The 25750-nt window shown below is 41.1% G+C and overlaps 1 protein-coding gene across 2 annotated transcripts; it reads right to left on the reverse strand.

The window, feature by feature from the left end:
• Positions 1-1562: 1562 nt before the first annotated feature.
• Positions 1563-15346, reverse strand: MGST2 (microsomal glutathione S-transferase 2). 2 transcript variants are annotated; one of them, XM_048508672.1, is made up of 5 exons: positions 15119-15346; positions 5500-5599; positions 2990-3060; positions 2504-2582; positions 1563-2013 (listed from the first exon to the last, which is right to left on the reverse strand). In XM_048508672.1, exons 1-5 carry the CDS (start codon positions 15174-15176, stop codon positions 1881-1883), a joined length of 441 nt encoding a protein of 146 aa, XP_048364629.1. In that variant the 5' UTR covers positions 15177-15346; the 3' UTR covers positions 1563-1880. The 2 variants fall into 2 exon arrangements, with proteins under 2 accessions (XP_048364629.1, XP_048364627.1); XM_048508670.1 differs by having other exon boundaries at positions 2504-2585; positions 15119-15337.
• Between the last annotated feature and the right edge of the window lie 10404 nt (positions 15347-25750).

Below are 25750 nucleotides of genomic sequence, written 5' to 3' on the forward strand. Positions count from 1 at the left end.
AGTATACACTAAAAATAAATTAGATCAAGAACAGATTCCACCCCTTGTTCTTTGAAAATTCTCATTTTTGTTTAGAGTGAGACGTCATACCTACATTCTTCCTCTTCCAATACCAAAACTCAGTGTGACAGAAATTAATTTAAGATGTGATGCCCCCAGTCAGGGAGACAATGTAGACAGTGGTCAGGGATACCAGAATTCTAGGGACGCCTGCCTGAACTGTGGTCATGTCCTAGGGCAGGGGTGTCAAACTCATGGACTACAATTCCCATCAGCCCCTACTGGCTTGGCCAATTGGCCATGCCAGCAGGGGCTGATGGAAATTGTAGTCCAGGGACATCTGAAGCCCCAGAGTTTGACACCTCTGCCCTAGGGGATTGGCTGCTGCCTACTGAATTGGTTGATTTGTAAAATGGGGGTTCTAATTTAAATTAAGAATAATTTCCAGAAATCATTATTTCAGATTGACTACTATGGAATACAGCTGTATGGAAGTGATTTAAATTGCTTAAATCTATCTATATATGTAAAAAGCAAACAGTGACTTTGTTAGTCATGCCCTAACGCCGAAACGGCTGGACGGATCACCCCCAAATTTTCACATGACGTTACTCCCTGTTGCGGGCAGGTAATCGGACCCCTCTCACATGCAGGTAACTTTCACTCTCTGTGCCTCACCCACTGCTACCACACAACAAACATACTCTCATACGCATCCAGCTCATCCTCACACACCTCACTCTGCCCTCCCTCACATCCAACCACCACTTACCCACTTCCTCACCCATATTCGCCACAGTTCTCTTTTACTAAAAGAGAGCTGGAGTTTGCCTTTTTCTTCTAAGAAAATCCGCAAGGTGGGGGCGAACCAACACTACTGGCTGTGCTTCTTTTGCACATGGCCCTTTAAGAACCCAGGGAGCTGGCTTCGATCTGAACGCCTCACCACCCTGCCTCTGCTGCCTGACTGGGATAGCCTCCTTGCCCCAGTTCTGCTTTACCCAAGGCCAGGACTGTGCGTCTCAACCAGCCTCATGGACAGCGGGATTTGCACTCTGGACAGTTCCGTTGTGGAATGGAAAGGGTTACCTTATACTAAAAAACCAAGACACCACCATATAGCAATGTGAATTGAAAAGGGAAAGAGGGATTCCATTTGACCACCCCAAAAGGCTATGCTGTGGATCACTGGACCTGCATGGACATCTGTGTGGGTTGCAGACTGTGATGAGAAGGACAATTGCCACAGCAATGCGTGGCCGGGCCCTGCTAGTAATTATTTAAAAATGAAAAGAGTACCCATCTGAACTTTTTATCATTTTATATGATACTTATATTGCTCTCAATGTATGAAGAAAAGTTTGAAACAGTCCACAACACGCAGAACTCTCTGACTGATCTGATTTATTTGCATTTCTGAAATGGCACTGGCTCCTCTGCAGTTGTTGCCTTTTCCCTAAGCTCTGCCCCGCCAAGCATGCACAGGCAGCACAGACATTCCCAATCAATGCAAGCATTCTAAATTAAAAGCAAAGATGAAGAATCCAGGGACATTAGCCAAGTTTGATCGGAGTTGTGTGAGCAGCACAACTGTTTATATTTTGGCTTATTGATTTCTACATAGTTAAAAGTTGATGCTGCTGTGCAGTATTAAACAGAAGTCTCAAAATATAAATGCATTTTACATAGTGTCTTTTTCAATCCGACAGAATGTTTCGGCATGCATGAAAATAAACAAAATTTCATGAAAGTGATACATTTTGCATTGCAAAGGAATGCTAGTGAAGAAATCAGACTGTTTGCAATTTAACCCCTATGGCTTATCTTCTTTCTTGATATCCAGGAGCAGCATCTGCCTGATTTATGCACATGAAGAATCTTTAAATCAGTTTACGTAGTTTGTTTCCTATATTGAAGTCCAAATACTCATCCAGAAAGCTATTCACAATCCCTGTTGTGCCCAAGGCAATCAGGACCATCACAACCACCAAATTCAAATAAAAACCTGGTAATCTAAAAGAGATGAATGGAAAAGAAGAAAAAGTTAGTCATATACACAAATGGGCTTTCTTCAGCTGTAAGAGTTACAGGAAAAACCACTTGACAACTTCGTTTCAAAATAGTTCTGGCTTCATCATATTTCCTCTCTCCTTTACTAATTAAGATACACATACCAAATTCACAATACCCATAGACAATCACAAATTGCGGTGGTAATTCTCTACACATTAAAACACAGCAGTGCATGTAAAGCAGTGCATTTCAAACTTACTCCTTTAGGAAATCTGTCTACAAAAGTGATTGTACAATTGTATTGAGATACTCAGTTTTCTGTTATACTACTGTATAACATAGGTATATTCCAGGCTGGGTTTTTGCTGAACAAACCAACAGCTTTGCAAAGGCTGTCCATTATAGCTCTTCGTGGATCTTGGTATAAATTCCTAAAGGTAATTTAATATTAATCTGCAGTCAACATGCACAAAACCAGTGATCCCCTTACCTTCCTTTCGCAGATTCTGCATAGCCATGGAAGTATTTGTGACGTGCAAACATATATATCAGACCAAGAACTGCAGCTACTTCTGAGAAAGATTAAAGAAGAGAGATTCAGCAAGACCATTAAAAAATTCCTTTTTAATACTTAATTGATCATTTAAATTGAAAAGTGCATAATCTTGAACCAATTATTTCAACATAACTCATTTAGTAATTATTTTAATCACTTTCAGTCTGCCTCTTCTCCTGAGCCCACAACAGCAAACACAAACTCGTTACACCCAAATACTCCAATTAATGTAAGAATAATTCAAGTCTATCAAGAGAAAACAATAGGAATAAACAGCAAGCAGAATTAACATTGTTCTCTATTTAAACAGAAAGATCTTGATAAACAGGGAGGAATCACCAAGGCATAGCAACAAAATGCAATATGCAAAGCATATTTTTTAAAAAACAAAGATTATTTAACAAAAGCTATTGTAACTACCTTGATTGAAAAACCATCCAGCAATCCACAAGGTCACTAGGAAGATAGGGTAAAACTCCGCACAGTTCTGCCTACAGAATAAATTGATTAGAATATGACCTAACAAGAGGGTGTGTACAAGCAAATGCACACAATTTTAAATAGAAGATATTTACACATCTGTAGAGTCCATTTGTTTTGACATCAGTGGCCAAAGTCATTCATTGCAAAGACCCAAATCAGTTGCAGCGGAAGTTTGTTGGCAGTACTAAGGGTCTCTGAGCTCCAGCCTGTGGGGCAGGGGTATCACCAGGAACAGTTGCTTCGCTTTTGAATATTGAAGCAAATATCAAAATTGTCAAGTTAGGGCAAAACAAGACATGACAAAGGAATCTGTGTGTTCCCTTACACATCTGATTGTTCAGTTGCCAAGCAGAAGTTGTAGCTAGGGGTGGTGTCTTTTTTCCTAGTAAAACTAAGTGCTTAGTACTGCCAACAAACTTCCCCTGCAGGCTTCATCCTGACATCAATAGATATTGCAGTATTTTTGTGTTACAGCAATAATTCACAACTGGATTAGATTGTACCACACAGGACAATCCAATTGAAAATAACTGCAGTTACCTCAATATCCAGTGATGTCTGCAGACAGCAATAGCCGGTCTTCTCTTCCCCCTCCCCTTTGAACCTGACCAGCTTTTCTTCTCCCAGTCAATGTACAGATCAGTAAATAAGATTTGGAACATCACCATAACAAAAATGGGAGAACCAGCAGAGTATGCAGGACCATGACTATTCACACTGACTGAGGAAGACAGCCATTCCAGACAAAAGCCTCACCTCACCCATTACTGGACAACCAGACAATTAACTAAGGCCTTTCAGTAATTAATCAACATGCCTTTAATACAAGAGAACTCTGTCATAATAACACTTCCCAAAGAAAAGTTCTCTTTCCTCTGACTGATGTGATTGGGATCCGCCAACGTCATGTCACCAATCAGTCTAAAAGCTCCAAAATACCCACCTCTCCTCGTTTATATTTTTTTGGAAAAGTACCCAAGACTATTAATCATTCAAGCCTTTCTTTGTCCAGTAGGTTAGACACCTGAAGTCCCACATTGCCCCTGCCCCTATTTCCAGCCTTTGTTTTTGAACCTGGCTGCCTGTTTTTATCAGAACCTCCTTTAACCAGACAATTGAAACACTTGTTGATGAACAAATATTTCTTTATTGCAGGTAAGATAAGTCCCATACAGTGCCAAGATGTCTCTGCCAGTCCAGCCAAGGCTTTGATACTATAAAGCAACCAACAAACCCTTCCACCTGCCCACCATACAAATTCACACTATTCTGCACTACATGTGGCCTTCACTAGCTAATGAAAGAGGTAAGGAGCCAAGAAGCAGCAGAATAATACTTTCACAGAGCAGATTCACACAGACCAGAGCTCCCTTTCCCCAACATCCAGGCCAACCCAACAGTCCTATAACTGGTCTAAGAATGGGACTCACAACACATGCTCCTCTAGATTCACTCCCTGTGTGCAGTTACAGATTCTGGGCAGATGAAGCATCCCTTAGGTCCTCTTCCCTTCAGGACTGTTTGTTGCCCAAATTGATGAACTCCTGCCTGATCATTACAACTCTGAGGAATATAGAAGATAGGCACAGTCAGCTCTGCTCACTTGCTTGCTCTGTTTCCTGTTTCACTTTGCTTTTTCCCAAGTGGAACAACCATACTGAATGCTTGGAGCGACTGGCTTTTGATACAAACTTCTTGAACTGGGCATTACAACAGTGACTACCTAGTATTCCTTTGACTGCTCAGGTTGCTAATCCTTCATCTTTGAATTACTCTCCTCAATAAACTTTATATCTCATTTCACTTCATCCTGATCCCGTGTTCCTTTCAGGTTTGAAGGGGCAACTCACCACTTGGTCAAAAGATCCCTTATAGCCATTTGTGTACATTACCTCCTGGATTGAGGGGTGTCCCTTTAAGCTAGACATAGAAATAGAATCTAAACCAGTGACTCTTTTAGTATAGGAGAGATAACAGAAAGAAGCACCTTATGCTCAGATGATCTCTGTGTGGATTTAAAGCTGCGTCATGTTCACACGGGTAGGAGTGCAGTCATATCCTCCAGAAAATGCATGATAACAGATTGTGAGGAAGCTAAACCCTGTGCCTCCCCCACTTCTTACCCTGCTGTTGTAAACACAGTTCTTCCAGTTTGGCTCACTTCTGCTAACATAATACTTTCCTCAAGTTGATCTCATGAGAATTACCCATTAAAGCCACATGCATGTCCCCAAATGAAAATGTTTCAAAGAAGGTATAAGCAGCACTGTAAAAAGGGAGCAGGATTTAGCTCATCTCATGTACATGCTCTGTTTTCAGTTTTAAAAATACAGCACCTCTCCCCTTACTTTTCACATGAAAAGTCAGACTTGTACATAAATACACGGGGATTCCTCTTGCATCTAGTTTGGTCCTTAGTGTAAAAATGGCCATTTTAGAACACTTACTGAGCACGGAATGTCCTCTCAAATTCAAGTGACCCAGAGACAGCTGGAGGCATGATCTTGTGCTTTAGTCTTGACCTTCCCACAAGCCAAGCAAAATGACCTGTCAGGGAAAAAAATCAAGGGTCAAGGATTAAAAGAGGTGCGTGTTCTTCAGAAGGGCACACGGTTTCTTACCATACAGTACAGTAAAGGTATAATAACACAACTCTCATGTTATGAATGTTTTAAGCCTTGTATTCAAAATCTTCTTGATCGAATGTCAGTTAGGAGTTGTAACATAGCTTCAAAAGTGCATCATGAACGGCATCGCCATCTTTGGAGGTGTAACACTTCCACAGTGTTATGGATGACCCATTCAAATCCTGACTTGTACTTACAACAAATAGCTTTTATTTAAAGGCAGGGAAAACAAGGGATGTAGAACTTGACTTGATCTGAGCATTCTGGGTTGGTGTATATGATAGGGCCACTCTGCATACACCATGTCACACTGCTACACATGTTGCCACTAGGAAAATCAGTTTATGCGCAATGGCTCAAAACCCAGATGGGCTAGTTTTCTTTTTTTTTTTATTTAAAATTTTCATTTCAATACACAAAGTAAACATAGACATACATAAAACATACACTTCCATATTCTTACAGTTTCTATGAAGCTTACTATCTAAATTTAGATTTTTTTAAAAATCACATTACAGTGCCTTTTCAATATATTTTCACATCTAATAACATATTATAAAACATATTTGCCTAAATTATTCCCCTTCCATTTTCGTTCAACTTTATTTTTTAAAAAAAATCAGCTATATAATGGTTTAAAAGTTTATTTTTTCTTGAAATTCTGAAATTGACCTGTTACGTATAAAGGATGCTAATTTTGTCAGAGCTGCAAACTTGCTCATCCATTTATTCAAGTCTGGATATTTCTCTGCCTTCCATTTTGTTGCTCTTGCTGCCATCACCATGTACTTAAATAATTTGTTGTATATTTTGGGAACATTGCTTGGAAATATTAATAACATATTTTGGATTCACCTCAAATTTAAGTTTTTTAAAACATTTGTTTGCTTTTCACTTTTATCCTGGCCTGTCCCCACAGGGCTTTTACATTTCATTGTTTATCTCTAACCAGCATTTTCTTGCTTTCTTACATGTCCACAACATGTGATAGAATGTAGCATCTGCAAATGGGGCTATTTTTCAATGACAGTGCAAAGGGGCAATTACAGAAAGGTCTTTTGTAGTATGCTGAACATTTTCTTACCACGTGACTGGCAGCAAAAAAACAGTTGACCATGGTGATAGCCATCAAGTACATGGCTTCCTGCGGCAGGGGCAGAAGCATCGATGGTCCATAACTTCCCGGATGGGAAAGTATCCTATACTCCTCTAGGACATTTGTTCAGAATGTACAATGTTGCCTATTTCCTTAGCTGAGCTCACCTACTGCTGTGATTCTTCATTTTCTTTCCTCCCCCAGCATTTTCTGCTTGGCTTAATCCCTTCCTGCGATGCTTGTTGCTCACACACAGATGGTTCTAGGACACTGGCAGCTGCACCTCCTGACTGCAGTTTGCTTTGCTAGGTGTGCCAGAGGTCATATTGCCCAACTGTTCACTCTCAACTGCTTTGCTGAGTGGAAAAGCATATTATAGGTGTGTTGTAGCTACCAATCTTTCAGGAGCAGCCAAGGAAGCAGACAATTGGGCTATTGATATTCTCTAACACATGACCCTTCCCTAAAATGCAATTTTCCACAGTCGTCCTACTGGAATCAATGGAAACTTATCTCTGAACAACAGAGGCCTTAGAATGCAGTTCCATCAAATCCAGTATTACGCTGAAGAAAGGAAATGTTGCCATTTCAAAAAAAAAGTTATCTTCCCTTGACTTATGCCAACTGTGTTTATTTAGGTGTTTGCCAAAGCAAAAGATATTTTAAAAGTTAAAAACAAATAGGGCAACCCAGACTGCCAAATTCAGGTTCACAAAATGGAACATTTATTTATGTGGAATTAAGTTTCATTAGTTCATCCAATTTTCTTGACACTGTTACAATTTTCATTTGTGTATTGAATAAAACAAGGAATAAATCCCTCCATGTAAAAACTTTTAATGATACTGCTCATTTAGCCTACCGGTCTTGAGCAATGTCACACTAGATACAACAAAAAAATAAGTAATTAAAATAACCAACCAGTTACCATACTTGAGGTCCTTTGAATTTAATTATGTACGCAAAATTTTGGCTACAACCAATGTAACTCCTAAATCCACGCCTGCCAAGAGTTTCTTAACCTTATCTGATGTTGACAGCCCCTTAGTATTGCAGAAAAGTAATTCCTAAATCCCTAACACTGCAAAAGCTACTCCATTCCAGTAATCGATGCTCCAAAGTTTCTATTTGTCCAGAAGTATAATCTAGCAGAGTATGCGGTTCTTTGCCTTCCACCTTGCATTACTTGAGAACAGAGAGAGTTTCATCTTGTGAGCACAAATGTTCTTCTGTATTGAGGAACAGTTAAATAATCTAAATAAGATAAAGACACCTTTGAGAAAACTTTATTATATTAAAATATGTTTGTACTACCTTGTTTTTGTTTTGCTTTCGTTTTGTTTCTTTGTTTTGCAAAATGCAAACTCTGGACATTTGCAGGTGATTTTTAAAAAAACTGATTCCATCACTCTGGCAAGTATAAATGCTAGACACGATCTGATTGGTAATATTCATTTTATTAAATTTGTATCCTGCCATTCCCGACCACAGCCAGGCTCAGAGTGGAGTACACACGTATTTAAAAACATTACATAAATAATGTAATGTTAGTCAATATACATCATATCATTAAAACCCAGAAGATGGTTTGAAACAACATAATCCTATGAAGGATTAGCCACCCACCCCACCACACCATCGTATGAAGGATTACTCACCCCACCTCAACACTGACTCCTTACTTCAAGGGCTGTCCGGGCATGGGGACAAGGTTTTTTGGGGGGAGGGGGGGACAATAACAGAAAGCTAAATGTACGCACTGGTGGATGGTAGTTGGGAAGCCAGCAGATGGAATTGGACAGATGAGCCACTTCAACCAAAAGCCCGGTGGAACATCTCTATTTTACAGGCCCTGACTGTAATCTGAAGGCTCTACTTGAGGGACTTGGAAGGATACTTTTAAACATGATGTGTATGTATTACCTAAACATTACCTAAGCTGCTCTACATACCACTGACAATTGTTTGTTTATTCATGTGGATATTTATACACAGATTTGTCTCCCCAGTTAGGACCCAAAGTGGTTACCAAAGTGGCTGTCCTCATTTTATCCTGGCACCTTCCTGTGAAGTGGATTAGATTGACTGGCCCAAGGTCACTCCACAAGCTTCCATAGCAAAATGGGTTTGGACCCTGAATCACCCTAATGCTAAGTGCTACACAACACAGGTTCATTAATTCTCTGATCTTAGAATTCTCCATGATCTTAGAAAAGGTATTTTCATTTATCACTAGTGATGTCACAAGCACTAAGTAACTAACTGTAAACATTCACACATCTCTTGCACTCGAAAATGATATTCTGGAAAATATCTTGCACTGAAAAGTGCAAGTCAATTCTTATAATTGCATGATTTCTTTGACAACTTTTCTTATCTTTCAGCCGATGTGACCTCCGTGCTTCAGAGAGCTTATTTTGCAATGAAGACAAGTTGACAGTTTGGCACTTCACCATCTCTAAATTTCTACTGCATGATTTTCAAATATGGTACAAATGATGCCCAGAAAACAACCCAAAGAAATGGCTTATGTGCTTTTTCTCATTGTCACCTTTAAGAAATTCTAGAATTTGAAAGCATTCATATCAATGAATCAGTTCAGACTTCAAAGACGCCAAAAAAGGCAGACTCTGCCAGTAATTCTTGTGTAAATTACACAATTCCTACTATTGCACATTTTTGTTTTGGGCGCTACATCTTTGTAAACCTCCACTCTCATGAGCTGGTATGAATAGCAACATTAAATCCCTCTTGTGAATTCAGGAAATTTGTAAAACACAAGCTTTTCTGTACTACTGAATTTCTTCTCAGTAATATTCTCAGTTCAACCCACAGTTTGTAGAACAGTACACTATGGTGTTTAGGTTCATTTTAAAAAATAGCAAACACTGTCTCCATAAAGATACCCAAGCTGAAGAATATCGAAGTCGCTTCACTAACTTTGAGTTCAAATTGCGCAAGTTGTCATTTGGCTACAACAGGTTTTTTTTTAAAGCAGTAACTTTCCAGTCATTTACTTGCTGTTCCTTGTCCTACCAGCTTGGACTTTAAATGGGGCAAAGTGCAGATATATCTGTAGGAAGAACTTTCAACTCTCATCCCCACAATTTCAGATAAGAGAAGTGAGATATGAAAACTTTTTATCATTTCTCCTGCCTGAAGGTTACTGCCAATGGTTTCATTTTTTTTAAAGCTGGTTGATGCAAGAGGCAGGGGCGAGAAACAGTTGAGAAGATAATTTCCCAGCATGCAACTAGTTTCTAACTGTTGGGGAAATGCAATGTTTTTTGTTACAATCTGGATGCTACCACTTAGCATTTCTGTCACATCAGAGGAGTGCTTCTTATACATGGTGTCAGATCCAGACACTTCTTTCATTCAATCTCACTCAATTCCCCTCCATACTTCAGACCCCAACCCACATAGCTTTTATGTATGTAGGGACCAGGAATCCCCAGCATAGCCTTTTGTGACAGTCACAGGAGACCCCCACCTTCCTTTTTCACCAGCAAAAAAGCTAGTTGGAACCAACCCGCTGTCTTATATTCCTTTCCTATCTTAAAAGGGGCTTGGACAGATTTATGGAGGAGAAGTCGATCTCTGGCTACCACTCTTGATCCTCCTTAATCTGAGATTGCAAATGCCTTAGCAGACCAGGTGCTCAGGAGCAGCAGCAGCAGCAGAAGGCCATTGCTTTCACATCCTGCATGTGAGCTCTCAAAGGCATCTGGTGGGCCACTGCGAGTAGCAGAGTGCTGGACTAGATGGACTCTGGTCTGATCCAGCTGGCTCGTTCTTATGTTCTTATCCTTGGTAAGGTAGGTGAGCATTATTCTCATCTTGTACCTGGAGGGAAGGGAAAGCTGAGAATGAAAGAGGCCAGCTTGCCTTAGACCAGAGAGTCTATAATTCAAGTGAGAGGGAAATGAAGGATTTCTTCAACTTGTGGTTCAGTTCCTGAATACCATGTGGGCAAGGACACTTTGTGATATTGCAGGACTTTCTAGTATCCCAACAACACAATTTTGCTAGTTGTAGTTTGTTTTTATAAGCTTTCTTTCCCTTTTAATTCTTCTGTCAGGCACCTTTCATGCATGAAGTGCTTATGAACACTCTTTCACCCAAACCCACTCAAAAAGCAGGACTGCCTCTTGCCTCACAGCAATGGGCTGCCACTTTGATATCCTTCTAAAAATCATCACAGGCCCCTTCATGTACTGGAATGTTTATCACCATTATGCGAGCACATGCTTGGTTGCAGTGCCTCCCTCACCCTCCTCAGCTGCCTTCTATAAATTCAATGAAGGGTTCCTCTATCTATCTATGTATATGTGTGTGTATAAAGTGCCATCAGGTTGCAGAAATTTATGGCAACCCTGTTCAGTTTCCAAACAAAACCCAAACTAAACTAAACGCTGTTTAGTTTCCAAGATCTCATGAGATCAAGGTATATCATGTGCCTTCCCTCCTCCTCTATTTATGTGTGTGTGTAAAGTGCTGTCAAGCCCCAGCAAGGGGCTTTCAAGGCAAGTGAGAAGCAGAGATGGTTTGCCATTGCCTTCCTTTGCAGAACCTTCCTTGGTAGTCTCCTTTCCAAGTACCAACCCTGTTTAGTTTTCAAGATCTTGTGAGATCAGGGCATATTATGCTGCCTTCCCTCCACTGTATGTGTGTATAAAGTGCTGTCACAGACTACTTAAGGTAACCTCACAAGGTTTTCAAGGCAAGTAATTAAGCAGAGGTTGTTTGCCACTGACTTCCTATGCAGAGACTTATTGGTAGTCTCCCTTCCAAGTACCAACTTTGCTTAACTTTCCAGATCTGACAAGATAAGGGTCCCCTCCCTCACTATCTATACAATGATAAAAAAGCTCTTTGAAACTTGAAAATTTGCTCAAATTCACCAACACAATCAATCATCACATCGTTTATTTTGAGTGACCAACATGACAGCGCTAAGACAATGACTGCAAAGCACTTGACAGCAACCTGGCAGCCATTCCCGGAGTTTGCTGCTTATTCATTTGTTCCTAACAGTTCCCTGATGGTCTCCTTCCTCTAAGCCATCTGTTTGACATAGCTGGCCATTGCCTGTAGTGTTACAATCAATTCTTTTCTAGAAAAGAATGCTCTTTCGCAGTGTCTAGCTTTATGGGAGGCCTAATACAATGGTATCTTTGCCAAGCCTAAGCCATAAAGTTAAGATATCTCAAAGAAAGATCTGAGAGTTATCATCAATTTAACTGACTGTTTGATCCTCCATTTTGCGAACTACATTCTATGGGGAATAGATATTGGTGCAAAAGGAATCACTTAGAAAACAGTGTTGTACTGTAAGGGTGCCATTTTTCCCTTGAGATCTACCAGCAGCACCACAGAACCAACAGTTGAGGTGGCAAAGATATTTCTAAGCAAACTTTGGTTCAAACCCCACTCAATCTGCTCTGCAAGAGTCTGGCAGTTGGAGAACCCTCACAAGTTCAAGCGGTCACCCTTTCCTAGTTTACAGACATCCTATTGTTGTTTTCTTATAAACAATTATTCAGTATCAAAACATCCGTCAATGAAAATCTCAAACCTTAAGAGACTCTTCCTCCATACCAAACTTCCCCTGGTTATTCCTTATAGCCCAGATTCAGTTTCAATCAGGAGAATAAAACACCTTGGATGGAACAGGTGCCCTGGTTCTTACAGCATACTTGGATATTTTCAGTTGTGCTAACAACCATGTTTCCAGAAGAGCTGATTTGAGGAAAGGGGGGTGGGGGGTGGGGACACATATATAGACCAGACATACAATTTTAAATTTGGATTAACTTCTTGATATTGTTTTAACATTCAGTACTGTGGCACTGAAAACTTGTAGAAAACTCTTCCTTGATTGCCAGGTTGATTAAGCCTCATTTAATATTTATAGCACCCCTGAAGGACTACCCACGACATACAGCCTGCCTGTTCTTTGAGATTACCCAATGAGGCCCTGCCCCAAATTCCTCTGCTGTTGGAGATCATGTGAATGGCAAATGGAAACAGTGCCTTTCCTGTGGTGGCACCTCCCTTATAGTATTATATATCCAGAGATATTCGTGTGGTGCTAATTTACTTTCTTTTATCAGCTCAACAGATATTTATTCATCTATGCAACTGGGGACTGGTTTTAATTCTCCTGCTATTTACTTCTCCTGCTATTTTACTTCAGTCTTAGGAATTTTCAGCATGGTATTATTACATGGGCTCTAACCTGAAACTGCTTTGGTTTATTTCCTGGCTTCTTCACATTGTCTTGAACCATTAGTTTTTATTGTGTATTTTTCACTGAGTTTTTTTCTGATTCTCTTGAAACCACTTTTTTGTGGGGGAGGGGCATCAAGTCACAGCTGACTTATGGTGACCCTGTAGAGTTTTCAAAACAAGAAGCATTCAGAGATGGTTTGCCATTGCTTGCCTCTGCATTACAACCCTGGTATTCATTGGAGGTCTCCCATCCAAATACTAGCCAGAGATACCACAATCTTTATTTTTGTTTCTGTACTTAATTACCTGTTTCAGCTCACTGTATATTTTTTCCTAACTAGTAGTATTATTTATCCCATGCTAGATTTGGAAATCTATAACACTTTACAATCAGCCCACTTCTTAATATGTCGGGAAACAGTTCTTTTAGAAACCAATCTAAGACCCCTGATAACCAAACCCAAGAAAGTGCGGAGGACTTCTAAAAAGATATTGCAGTCTCATTATCAGGTGTCACTTTTCATATGAACTGTAAAAAAGTAAGCACTTGTGGATTGTAGCTTTTGGTGATCACGTTTGGGCTTTATATTGATAAGAGCTGGAATTACAAACATAACTCATGGGAACAACTTGTATGTGTATATATTTGATGCATTCTAGTTTTTTAAATTGATAAATGTTTTACTGTAATTTACAATGCCAATAAAGGCTTTACTACTTACTAATTACCTGCAAGGTGAACTGCAAAGAAATACAACAGTGTAAAAATGAAAAATCAGTATTTTTTTAAAAAGTGTTGTCAGATTAGGGTTGCCAATTCCAAGTTGGAAACATCCTGGAGATTTGGGGTAGTCGTGCCTGGGGAGATTTGAGTCCATCTCCAAAGCACAGATTTGAGTCCAAAGCCGCCATTTTCTCCATGGAAACTGATCTGTAGTCTTGGGAGATTTGCAGGTCTTGGGTCAGAATCAGAACCTTTGTTAAAGCATTATTGCATAACCCGCAATTCAGCAATACCTTTTTACTAGGACCAAACAAAAGCAGTGAGCGTATACTTTTGAATTCCTCACTATAACTCTTTATCATGCTGAAGGATAAGAACAAGAACTGGTACAGGAGGGGGGCGGGGAGGAGGAGGTATCGAAATGTGCAGGGCAGGTTGGTAGAGCCCCGCTGCAAGGTGACTTTCTTCCCATTCTTCTCAAGGCAGTCTTAGACTGGAAATCATCTACACAAGGAGGCTGGATGTTACAGAAATGTAATTACTACTTCAGGTTACCCACATATTTCAGAGGCAGATCTTTGGCCATCAATTCCTTCTTGTGCTGTGTTTCTTCCTATTTATACCTCACTATTTCCCAATAGAGATACAGATTCTATTCTCTTCCTAGGGTAGCCAACCTCCAGGTGGGGTCTGGAGACAATCCAGAAATCTAACTGACTGATCTCCAGACTTCAAAGATCGGGGTGGGGGGTGGCAGCTTTGAACGGTAGACTCCATGATATTATATTCCACTGAAGTCCCTCATTTCACCTAACTCCACCCTCAAATCTCCAGAAATTCCCCAGACTGGAGATGGCAACCATGCCTTCTCCATTTTATCCTCACACTCTGGGAGATAGGTGAGACTGAGAGTGACTACTAGACCAAGGTCAGCCCCCCAGTCTCCATGGCATAGTGAGAATCTGAACCTGGGTCCCCTAACTCTTATGCCATGCAATGAACAAATCTAAGATTGGTTCAAACAAGCCATTTCCTTTCTTCGTGAGCATTATGATGGGGGTGGGGGCAGGGGAGATTCAGAATCAACTTTGGCTCAGCTGTTCTGATATCTCTTCCTAAATGAAATCAATGTGATATATGCGAGTGGGCACACACAATACAATTCCCAGCCGGTGCAACTTCCAGCAGCCTCCCCATTTAAGGGGAAAATAGACTTCTCCATTCTACTATCCTTTACAATAAAGAGAGAAGGCAAAACAAGCCGAACTTTACCCACCCACCGACCTCCGCCCGCTCCAAACTTAACAGTGCAGAAGGACTAGAACGGGGGAGGAGGAGCTCTTATTTCAGGTTCTCCGGCCTTTCACCCCCGACCCTTCTCTTACTTTGCTGGCAGGCGGAAAGAAGGGAGACTGCAGCAAGCCACATCAAATCACCAGCCATTTTCTCGGCACCTTCCGGTCTTTCTTGCGGTTACAAAACCTGCTACACGTGGAAGAAAGACTTGGGACGAAAAGGGGCGGAGGGCGCGCGCGCGCACACACACACACACACACACACACACACCTCATACACAAACAGGCAGCGCCGTGTGCCAAGAACACGCCCAGCAAGGCGCGAAACGGCCGCGGGTTTCTTTGCAAGAAGAAATCTCGTTTTTCTCCACGGCGCTTGGAGACGGTCTGCAGCCTTCAATAGGACAGGAAACCGAACAGAGCAAACCGTCGCCAAGTTGTCGAGGCCAGTTTTCAGGAAGATGTAAAGGCATGGCCGAGTTTACTGGGAAGCAAGCGCCCACTTCCAAGCAAAGCTGGGATTGCTTTAGAAGATCATCACTAGCGATTCCATTCTCTGTCAGTCATTCCCAGCTTTCCAAAGTTGAATGCATTCGCTCTAATAGTGATTGACGTTTCCATCTTTGTTGAATTGGAAGGAATATTAGGTTAGCAGAGTGCTCGAAGCACATAATAGAATAGAGATCTAAGGTACAGATTCATAAATAATACAGCAGAAGCTACCTGGTTGGTGTGCGCTATTAAGAAATGAAGTTACACACGGAGCATCTTTATCTTTGCAAAACGAATAGTCCTTTATTGTAAGAAGCTCCATTTGGGATATGATAGATAGAGACAGGATCCTGATCTAGTCTAATTAGCTGGGATGGCTAGAGAATACAGCCATGGTGCCAAGATGGAGAAGAAATGTGGAGAGAAGGTGACAGCCGGAAGGAAGATTCCTTGACAGGAGCAGTCTACACATTAACAGGATGGCTGCAGGGCTGTAGAAAGGAAGGATGCTCAGGGTCCTGACCTATCTATCTCTCAGAGATTCTATCATCCCCCCTTAAGAGACACACAAAGTCCTTCACTTCCAACAGAATTCTTTTGCAAACTTGAGAACATTATTTATTGTGGCAGTCAGAGCTCCATATGTGAATGGTCTATCAAGAGTACCATGGAAATGAATATTCACAGTCAGATCAGAAAACTGGCCAAAATGTTCAGTTTTGCTTTTCAGCACTTGAATGCAACATTGTGAATGTAATAGCTAAAAACAAAGACTCAAACTTTCTTTGATGTTAATATGAAGCACAAACAATGAACCCAGACGAGTGCAGAAGGAACTCAAAATCCCAACTTCCCTATTGCCATCATGTATGACCCACACATGCAAGGATGTCATCGCTCTACTGTAAAATCCAAGAGCTTCACAGATCTACCATGAACAGAGTTATATCCTTCAGTTCAAGGCCATGAGGACTGTAACTCATTAGGATATCATAGTTAGATTTGCTAGCATATCTTCATTGTTTGATATTTGCAACCAGTATGAAATCTCATACATTGCCTGCTACAGTTACTGTTCCCCCACCCTAGAGTGATCAATAGCAAATGGTTTCATAATAACCCCACCCCCACTCTTCAATTCAGCTATTGCCCATCCTGTGCCTCTCTGCTGCTTGTCCCTGACCAATCCATGAAATCCTTTGCTAACCCCACTGAGGAAGTAAATCTCAGCAGGATGCTTAATTCTTTTGCTACTAGAGAGCAGATGGCTGGGGAAGTGAAGCCAAAAGCAATTTGAGCAAGAACTCTGTTAAATTAAGAAAGCACTTTTAAGGGTATTATTCTGACAAAGTGGGAAGGGCTTGCCTTTATAATAACAAAACAGAAGTGTGGAGCTTTGGATAAAGGAAGTCCTGTAGTCTGCTAAGAACCCTCTTTTCTAACTGTGCAATCTTATGCAGAGTTACTCCAGTTTATGCCCATTTTTACTCAGGAGCTGACATGTTTTATGTATACTTCACTAACTAGTACCCTTAAAGAGTGGTTAACATACTAAGTTTTTCCCTTTCTTATCAATATTTTTAAGCAACACTAAAGGCTTTCCACTTTTTTCTACCCATATAGAGCAGGAACACATTTATTCAAGTTACACAAATGGGAGAGACGAGATATGCTTAGTTTTGGAAGGGTTATAAAATCTGTGCTAGAAAAAAAGCACACAAGGTATTTCTACAGCACATTGGCCATATAATGAGACCACAAGAACGCTTGCTGCATACAATTTTGTAGAACAAGGTCTCTTTCTTCTCATACCTCAGAAAATGTGAGCTGTTCTAGCAGAGACTTATATTAGTGGGGGATACGTAGTATAATCATACGAGGCAAAGGAAGTACATCCAGGTTCATGGTTCTGGTGTTAGTCTTAAAAGCACTAAACAGGAGCGGGCCTGCAAACCTATGAGACTGCCTCTCGCAATATGTTCCTCGAAGACTGTTATGATCAGGAAGAGAAAATCTGCTAGTGATCCCTAGCCCCAGAAAGGTCTGTCTTGCCTCAACCAGGATCAGGGTCTTCTTGCTCCAGGCCTTTACTTGGAATCAACAAAACTCCCACACCCTTGCACCAATGGAAATCTAGAGATGCAAGGTATTAAATTGGATACGGAGAAGAATGGAAATTTGGAGAACACCATAGTACATCTACGACAGAGTTTAACTAACCCTTGTCCTGTCTTCTGGAAGAATCAAGATTTGGTGGTTCCTCTTATTTTATCTGAAAATAAGAGGAACCACCAAATCTTGATTCTTCCAGTCCTTATCCCAGCCAAATGACTTAGAGAAGGATCCCAGGGTCAAAAGAATCACAAGTTACTAAAAGATCCAAGAGAACAGGGGTGCACTCTTCCTATTGTGTTCCTATTATCATCAGGGCAAGTGACTAAACTAGATTGGGGTACAATTTCAGAGGAGAAGGGAATTGGGCAGAAGTCAGGAAAAAAAGGGAATGCTGTGACTCCAAAATTAAAAGAACTACTTGAAGGAAGATATTAGGAAAGTGGAGGAGTTTTTAAATATATGCTAGCAATATTCAAACTACTTCCTTACCTCCTTTCCTTCACTCTAGTTAAATTCTCAGTGATATAGTTCAGATTTGCCAGATCTATATTTGGTCTCATAGTCTTGAATATGATGTCCATATTTTTCCCTCTGTACACAACAGATCCCTGAATTGTTAAATCAATTAGTGTTGATTCAGTCAGAGTAAAACATTTTTAAATCTCATTGATCTCAATAGAAGAGAACAACAGGCATTCTTAAATCTTTGCCATTGAAATTGATAAGTCTGCAGTGGTTTAGTAACATTGTGCTTCTCACAGTGTGGGAGATGTTCCAGGTGAACAACTCTCACTGCAGTGCTTCAGAGAGGCCACCAAGATGGAACAGTTCATGCATAGCCATCATTCTGTTTTTGAAAGCATGCATATTTCTGTAAAATGGTGATACCAGTTAACACAGCCTAGGACTCTTTTGCAAATGTTCTTTCTAATAGGACAAACAGTTCCACAGAAGAGCGAGAGGTCATTAATCTAACCTCGCTCCCATTATGGAAATGTTTTGCAGCATGAGGGCTAATAATAACTTTGGGTGGTTTTGCCCTCAATGTGAAATAGATACATGAAGAGTTATATTAATACTAGCAACAAGCCTGTTGAACAAAGACATACAATGGGCTCTAGAAAATTTGGTGGGTTAAGGGCGCCCACTAAGGAGGCAGGGGCAGAAGCAGCGGAAGGTGGCAGGAGGGACGGGCAAGCAGCAGGGGGTGGCAGAAACAGCAGGGGTGGCAAAAGGGGCAGGGGGCAGCAGAAACTGCAGGGCATCAGAAGAGGTAGGGCAGTGGGAGCTGGCAGAAGTGGCAGGGGTGACAGAAAAGGTGAGATGGCAGGGCAGCAGGAGCAGCAGGAGCAGTGGGGGGCAGCAGGATAGGCGGGTTAGTGGCAGATACAGCGAGAGTGGCAGAAGTGGCGGGCTACAGCGAAAGCAGTGAGCATGGTGGAGAGAACAAGCAAGGGACTGGCTGAGCTGCTACCAAGCCAGGCTGGAGGACATCTTACCACCACTGCTTTGCTTGTTCCTGTATCAGGGAGACTGGCTGGGCTGCAAGGAACACAGTAGGGTCAATCGCTGTGCAGCAGGACACACTTCCACACATGGCTTGACTGGAACTGAGTCCTGTGCGGTGATTGGTTGGAAGTGAGTCATCGCCACGCATTCCATCCTTGGCCAATTATGTCTTAGGATATTGTATATAAGTGTTTTGTAGTGGAAATTTATCTTATGTACTCACTGACTGTGGTTACTGTTTCTGAATCAAACAAGTGAGAAATTTCTCACTTTGAAATATACTTCTGTTGAGGTTTTCCAGTTCTTTGTGTTCTTCCTCAAAGAAGTTGAGCCCACTCCTGATCTCTCCCCATTATAAACTCAAATTGCTACAACTGATCCAGTCATTCAGTTCAGTTTCATCTAATATCTCCCATTTTCTGGTCTGTCTTATTTCTTCTCTAGATGCCAAAAAGACCTCTCCTCAGCACACAGTCCTTCTATCCAATCCTGCTATTATCAAGTATTCCTCTTTGTCCAAAGATATCTGTCTTCCCTTTGCAAGACGTCTCCCTTGTCTTTGAGGGATGCTCACCCTGTCAGCCTGTGCCGCCTCATAAAATTATTGTATTTTAAAAATCGAGAGACCCATCAAGCATGTCAGCTCCATGACATAGGAGCAGGCCACCCATCCAGGCTGCTGGGTTGCCTAGCAACCTGTTTCTCACTTCTCTGATGAGTCATTTGCCTATTGCAGTGCCTTGCTGATGTAAGCACAACCAAGGAAAACAATATTGCAGGGGCAATTTTTCTTGTTGGCATTCATTTATTATTAGCCATATAAAATGTTATTCGTCCACTGTTATGACGTCTTTCCTGTTCAAAAGATGCTTATCATTGGGATTTGGGGGGGACAGGGATTCATCACTTGGCATGTGGGCTGTGCAACCGTCAAATGATGTCAAACATTTGGGTTTCACACACCCCAAATCAAGCAAACAGATGCTTGATTTTCAGGGGCTGAATTTGCTTCCTTTGTAGCTGAAGAAAGATTCCTCAAAAGCCTATTGCACCTTTCCTCTCTTTTTCTTTCTCTAAATGGAGAGAGATGGAGAGAGAATCAGGAATGCTGGGGATAATACAATTTAACCATGAGCATATATATTCCATTAGTAAACTGAATCAGCCAGCTCCTCTGTCAATGCCACACTGTATACCATCTTTCCCTGCTCTTCTTGTCCTTCTTCTCCTGCTTTCAAAGCATAGCACCAGCAGTGGAAATAAAGATCTTGCTTATATTTCAAATCTTCTTTGCAAAAGCCTTTCCAAGGATCAAAACACTCAGATATTGTTAATGCAACATACTCTGCATTTGTGAAATGTGACATACATCCAGCCCTTGCTGTCTGATACTCAGAAGTGTAGGACTGGTTAGCTAGGGGAAACTATCTAAAAAATACCTGTTTGCAGCATTTGCAGAGCGAATGGATGTTCTAGCTGGTGAAGATATCTTGTTTTCCATTTGAAAGTTTTTGAATTTTAAAAAGCCCACAAATACATGTGTTTGGTTAAAAAAATTCATGTGCTGAAGCATTCCATACATGAAAGACTCTGTGTCCAGCTGGGCAAGGCTACTTTTTCTGCCTCCCAGTGTGAGCAGTGTGGTGTAAGAGCCAGAGTTGTGTAGCAGTTAAGAATAGTGGCCTCTAAACTAGAGAACAGGGTTTGATTCCCCATTCTTCCACATGAGTGACAGACTCCAATCTGGTGAACTGGATTTGTTTCCCCACTCCTCCACATGAAACTTGCTGGATGACCTTAGGCTAATGACAGTTCTTTCTGAACTCAGCCCCACCTACCTCACAAGGGAACTTCTGCATACACTACTTATCCCACAGCTGTTTACTTTGCACAGGGTTGTCCTGCAGTTTTTTGTTTACACAGGGATTCTCCTACTGTGAAGTGTGTCTAGCCAAGCCAATTCGCCATTTTGCCTACCTGCTGCTTTCTTGTTTTCACATAATCTCTGTTTGGGAAGGTTGCCTGCTGCTTTGTTCTTTCTTTGCTGTCTTAGTCTAGTGAAGTAACACTAAAACAATGTCAATTTCTTGTCAGTTTCAGTATTAATTTAAAAATAGTCTTTCTGGTTGCTCTAAAATGGTGGCCCGAAGAGTGGGAGGAACTATTGTGGTGTTGGTGGAAGAAGGTGGGGAAGAGCAAGAAAACCTGAAGAAAGCTAAATGCATGGTGGTCTCCTTCACTTTCCCTGCAAAGGGAGAGAAAACGTTGCACTTTCAGAATTTTGGAAAATGTGAGAATTCTCTGCTCTGAAGGTGGGGTGACTGCCAAAGAGGGGAAAACACGTGCGTCACTTAAAAGCAAGCAATGTGCTTTTACACACAATGTGAAGAAGACCACATGTGCTTAAATGTGCACAAATGGCCAAGTTGTATGTTGTGCGGAAGGGAAGGGAAGCCACTTTGAGACTCCTTAAAGATAGAGAAATCCAGTGCATAAAACTAACTCTTCTTCTTCCTCTCCTCTTCCTCCTCCTCTTTTAAGTACACCCTCCTCATTTAAAGATGGAATTATGTATATGATATCAAATAAAATGACATGCCTGTCAACAACATGGCCTCATCCAAAAGGACTGGAATATGACCTTCATTTGTATACCCATGTTTCTCTAGGGCTCTCTCTCCCAGATCCAGAAGAACCTAGTTCACTGTGAGGTCCATCTGTTAATAAAACTCAGAAATCCACCAACTAGAATGACTAGTAAGCAAAACGTTACTGCACAGCTGCTGACCAGTTCCAAGGAAATGCACAATAATTGACACACCAGTGAACTAATCCTATGATGGTCTTACTGGAAACACGACCATTCATTATGGTAAAGCCATCTAGCGAACTGATTCACAGTGGAGACTGCAGTATCCCTAGCTTCAGGATGCTTTGTGGGCTTATGGCTGAGGCCAGTTTTGAACCAGTGTTCTCCCAGCTCACAGGTTTAGTCACCACTCTACATCAGATCTCATTAATCATCATGTCTCAAGATATTCTAAAGCTGGGGTTACCAGCCTTTTCTTTAATGGGAACGTCTGAGTAACAAAAAAATATCCTGAGCTTTGAAACATATACATTAGCAGATTAACATGTTAAAACACTTTGCTAAGAAAAACATAAATCCCACCACAGCATGGTAAAACTAGTGCCAAATCTCAAATAAAAAACATTCTATAGATAGCTTCAAAGCTAAGGACCTCATTTCCAATAGCCCTGATCTGGTGAAAAAGTTAAAAACAATGATTACCTTTACAAACAAGACAAACCACTGTCTTCCAAGAAACTGGCCTTGCAGACTAATTGTCCTGACTATCCTTACATTACAGATCACGCTGACATCTGCCCATCCCCTCAATTCAGATATTCAAGCAGGAGCCAGAGCTTGTTAAGTAACTTCCATTCACCATTCCCTTTCCCTGTCACATTGTAGGGGAAGTTGTGGAAGTTGTGAAATAAAAAATTGGGGAAGTTGTGAAATAAAAGCAGTGGGTAGGTAGGAAAAGAGTTAACCCAAGCTCCTGCCTGCCACTGTTCACCTCTTCCCACCCACCCCCACCCCACCCCACCCCGAAATACCATATTTTTTTATAAAGAAGCAGAAGCTGAACATTCAGGCTGCTAAATAAACAGGTCAGGATCCAGAAGAATGTATGCATTCTGTTGCAAAGCTTGGAGTCTAGTTATGATGGATTGTGCTATGGTTTTAGCCTAAAGTGGCATATCTGGGGAGAAGTGGAGTCCATGACAAAATGTCTAGTAATGTTTCATAACAAGTGTAAATATTATCTCCGTGTGTTGTAATTGTTAGGACATGTCCAAGCATCCATCAGTCTCCGGGTGGCCTATTTTTCTAGATGAAGGGGCAGAGTGTGTCTGTGTGCTGTGTTCCAAAAGAGCAGTTTTAGAAGCTGGTAAAAATATAGAAAGAAGTCATAGTTGGAGTAGCCTGGAAGTGCAGGATCTCTCTCTGTGTCTGGGGATCAGATATTGGGTAGCAGATCAGTCTCTTTGCTTACATCTAGTTCCTACCTGCAAATAATACAAAATACCAAATGCTTTCTCTCTTAAGAGAAGCAACTTAGGAAAGTGACACCCCTGGAACTTTTCACTCTTTGGAGACATCAGGAAAATTTAGCAGTGCATTCCATTTGTTTGCACACTTTTCCTCCAGAGTTCTTTTCTGAAGATCCCCCTTGCAGAAAGAAAGAAAGAAAGAAAGAAAGAAAGAAAGAAAGAAAGAAAGAAAGAAAGAAAGAAAGAAAGAAAGAAAGAAAGAAAGAAAGAAAGAAAGAAAGAAGAAAGAAAGAAAGAAAGAAAGAAAGAAAGAAAGAAAGAAAGAAAGAAAGAAAGAAAGAAAGAAAGAAAGAAAGAAAGAAAGAAAGAAAGAAAGAAAGAAAGAAACTGTTTAAGGTTTTTGAAATTTATAATGGATCTTATGCAGGAGCTTTTCAAGAAAAAAATCAGATCTATCAAATCTTGAATTAGCGACATTTCTCCACTGAAAACCTTTTGAGTCATGTTCCCAAGTGTTCCCAGGTGTCCTGTCCCTTTAATAAAGGCTTAATGCATGAAATAGGTAACTGAAACTTTTCATGGCACAGAAGTAAATAATATCACTTGTGAATAACTAGAACTCTATTGTTTTCATTCCTTAGAAAACGTATGTGCAACAAGTCCCACAGACATCCTCATGACACGACATTTTCCCCAGTCTTGTTATCAGGGGGACTATAGGGGAAATAGCTCAAACTATTTTCTCTCAGCCATTTATTTCTTAGGCCGTTTCCGCACAGATAGCCAAATGGGCGCACCTGAAACGGGCAAAAACGCCGCCTCCAGGTCAGCCATTCGCGATCGGGGCCCACCGCCTCGAAGCCGCGCGAAGTTTCCAGAGCGCTTCCCAGCGCTCTTTTTGGGTTAACGCCGCCGTGAAGCCGCTGCCGAGCGAACGGCAGCGGCTTCACGGCGCTTCCCCCACCCGGCACTTACCTTGTCCCCGGGCCTCCGGCGCGTCTCCGAGGCCTGGGGACACGCCCCCCTGCCCTGTGCCGCCGTGCAGACAGTCCCAGCGTCGGCGGGTCGGCGGGTCGGCGTCAGAAACGTCGACCCAGCCGTTTCCGCCTTCGTGCGGAAACGGCCCTAGATTTGGTTTGTCACTGTAATGCAGTTATACAGTCTTTTTTCATAATTTATTCTACTGATTCCATTTCTGTGAACTATCAATACATAAAATCGTCACATAACAACTACATTCTCTCAGGTAAGTTTCTCTGCTTTTATTTCATTTGTATAATTTGATTCATTTGTTCTTCATTCAATATATTTATATTCTGAGGTTGGATTATAACATTAGAAAAATGTATTAAAATAGTTTAACTGTCCAATCTACTTCCAGATATCATGTAGATGTTTGATGTGTTGTTTGCTGAGATTTAATACATTCATTTTTTTAAAAAAAATTACAAAATGGCAGTTAACGTTTATATCAGATTCCATTAAATTACCACTCTTTACCCTCATCCGAGATCTATTTAGGAGTAAATGATGGCTGGCAAAAGAAATTCTGGGCATATAAACAGATACATACATACGTCTTTAGGGCCCTCTAGTGGAATTTTCTCTTTCCTACTTCATGTGTACCAGATATGCAGGCCAATTGAACGCATGTTTACTTGTGCAGATAATCCCTATTTAATTCAATGGGACTTATTCCTTAGTGAGTGTAAGGAGGTTAAAGCATTTGTGCTTTTAATTAACCAGGACTTTGATTCTGTTTCTGAAATTACAATTGTAATATGTATTTGCATATTGCTTGAGATCTGTAAAAAAAAGTACTAGCAAAAGAGTTATAAGTCACCTAGTCCTTACTGGGACTGCAATCCTAAGAACACTTTCCTGGATATAATAGATATTTGCTTAGGATCAGTCCTTTTACAAACCTGTATACAGGCTGTACCACTGCAGTCAGGAAGTCATGTAACTGAATGTTTTTTCAAGCAAGCCAGCAAGCCAACAAGGAAGGAAGGAAGGAAGGAAGGGGAGGGAGGGAGGGAGGAAGGAAGGAAGGAAGGAACACTAAATTGAGGCTATTTATTCTTATTATGAGAAGAGCCACTGGAAAAGACAATAATGCTGGGGGAAGTTGAAAACAGCAGAAAAGAGAAAGATCCAACATAAGATAGATTGACTGTGTAAAGGAAGTCTTGGCCCTCAGTTTGCAAGACCTAAGCCAGGCTGTTAACAATGTGACATTTCGCTAAACATTGATTTGTAGGGTTGCCATGAGTCAGGAGCAATTTGTTAGCCCTTAACACACATATTGTGTGTTGAAATGCCAAAGCAATCTAAGGCCCCTTCCGCACCCGCAAAATAATGCATTTTCAAACCACTTTCATAACTGTTTGCAAGTGGATTTTGCTATTCTGCACAGCTTTAAAGAGCATTGAAAGCAGTTTGAAAGTGCATTATTCTGCATGTGCAGAATGAGCCTAAGCTATGTCATAGCATCATGCAACAAATTAAGTCAACCTAGGGCTCTGCAGCAGGGACATGGATTACAGA

Source organism: Sphaerodactylus townsendi, linkage group LG10 (genome assembly GCF_021028975.2).
Source record: "Sphaerodactylus townsendi isolate TG3544 linkage group LG10, MPM_Stown_v2.3, whole genome shotgun sequence".
Lineage (NCBI taxonomy): Eukaryota > Metazoa > Chordata > Lepidosauria > Squamata > Sphaerodactylidae > Sphaerodactylus > Sphaerodactylus townsendi.

What these genes read in the sequence shown, in the direction of transcription:
- MGST2 (XM_048508670.1), bottom strand. Translation starts at nt 15,176, where the DNA reads ATGGCTGGTGATTTGATGTGGCTTGCTGCAGTCTCCCTTCTTTCCGCC. An exon ending in GAGAGGACATTCCGTGCTCA is followed by an intron (nt 3,061 to 5,499) that starts GTAAGTGTTCTA and finishes TTTATTCTGTAG; the next exon opens with GCAGAACTGTGCGGAGTTTT. An exon ending in TGGATGGTTTTTCAATCAAG is followed by an intron (nt 2,586 to 2,989) that starts GTAGTTACAATA and finishes AATCTTTCTCAG; the next exon opens with AAGTAGCTGCAGTTCTTGGT.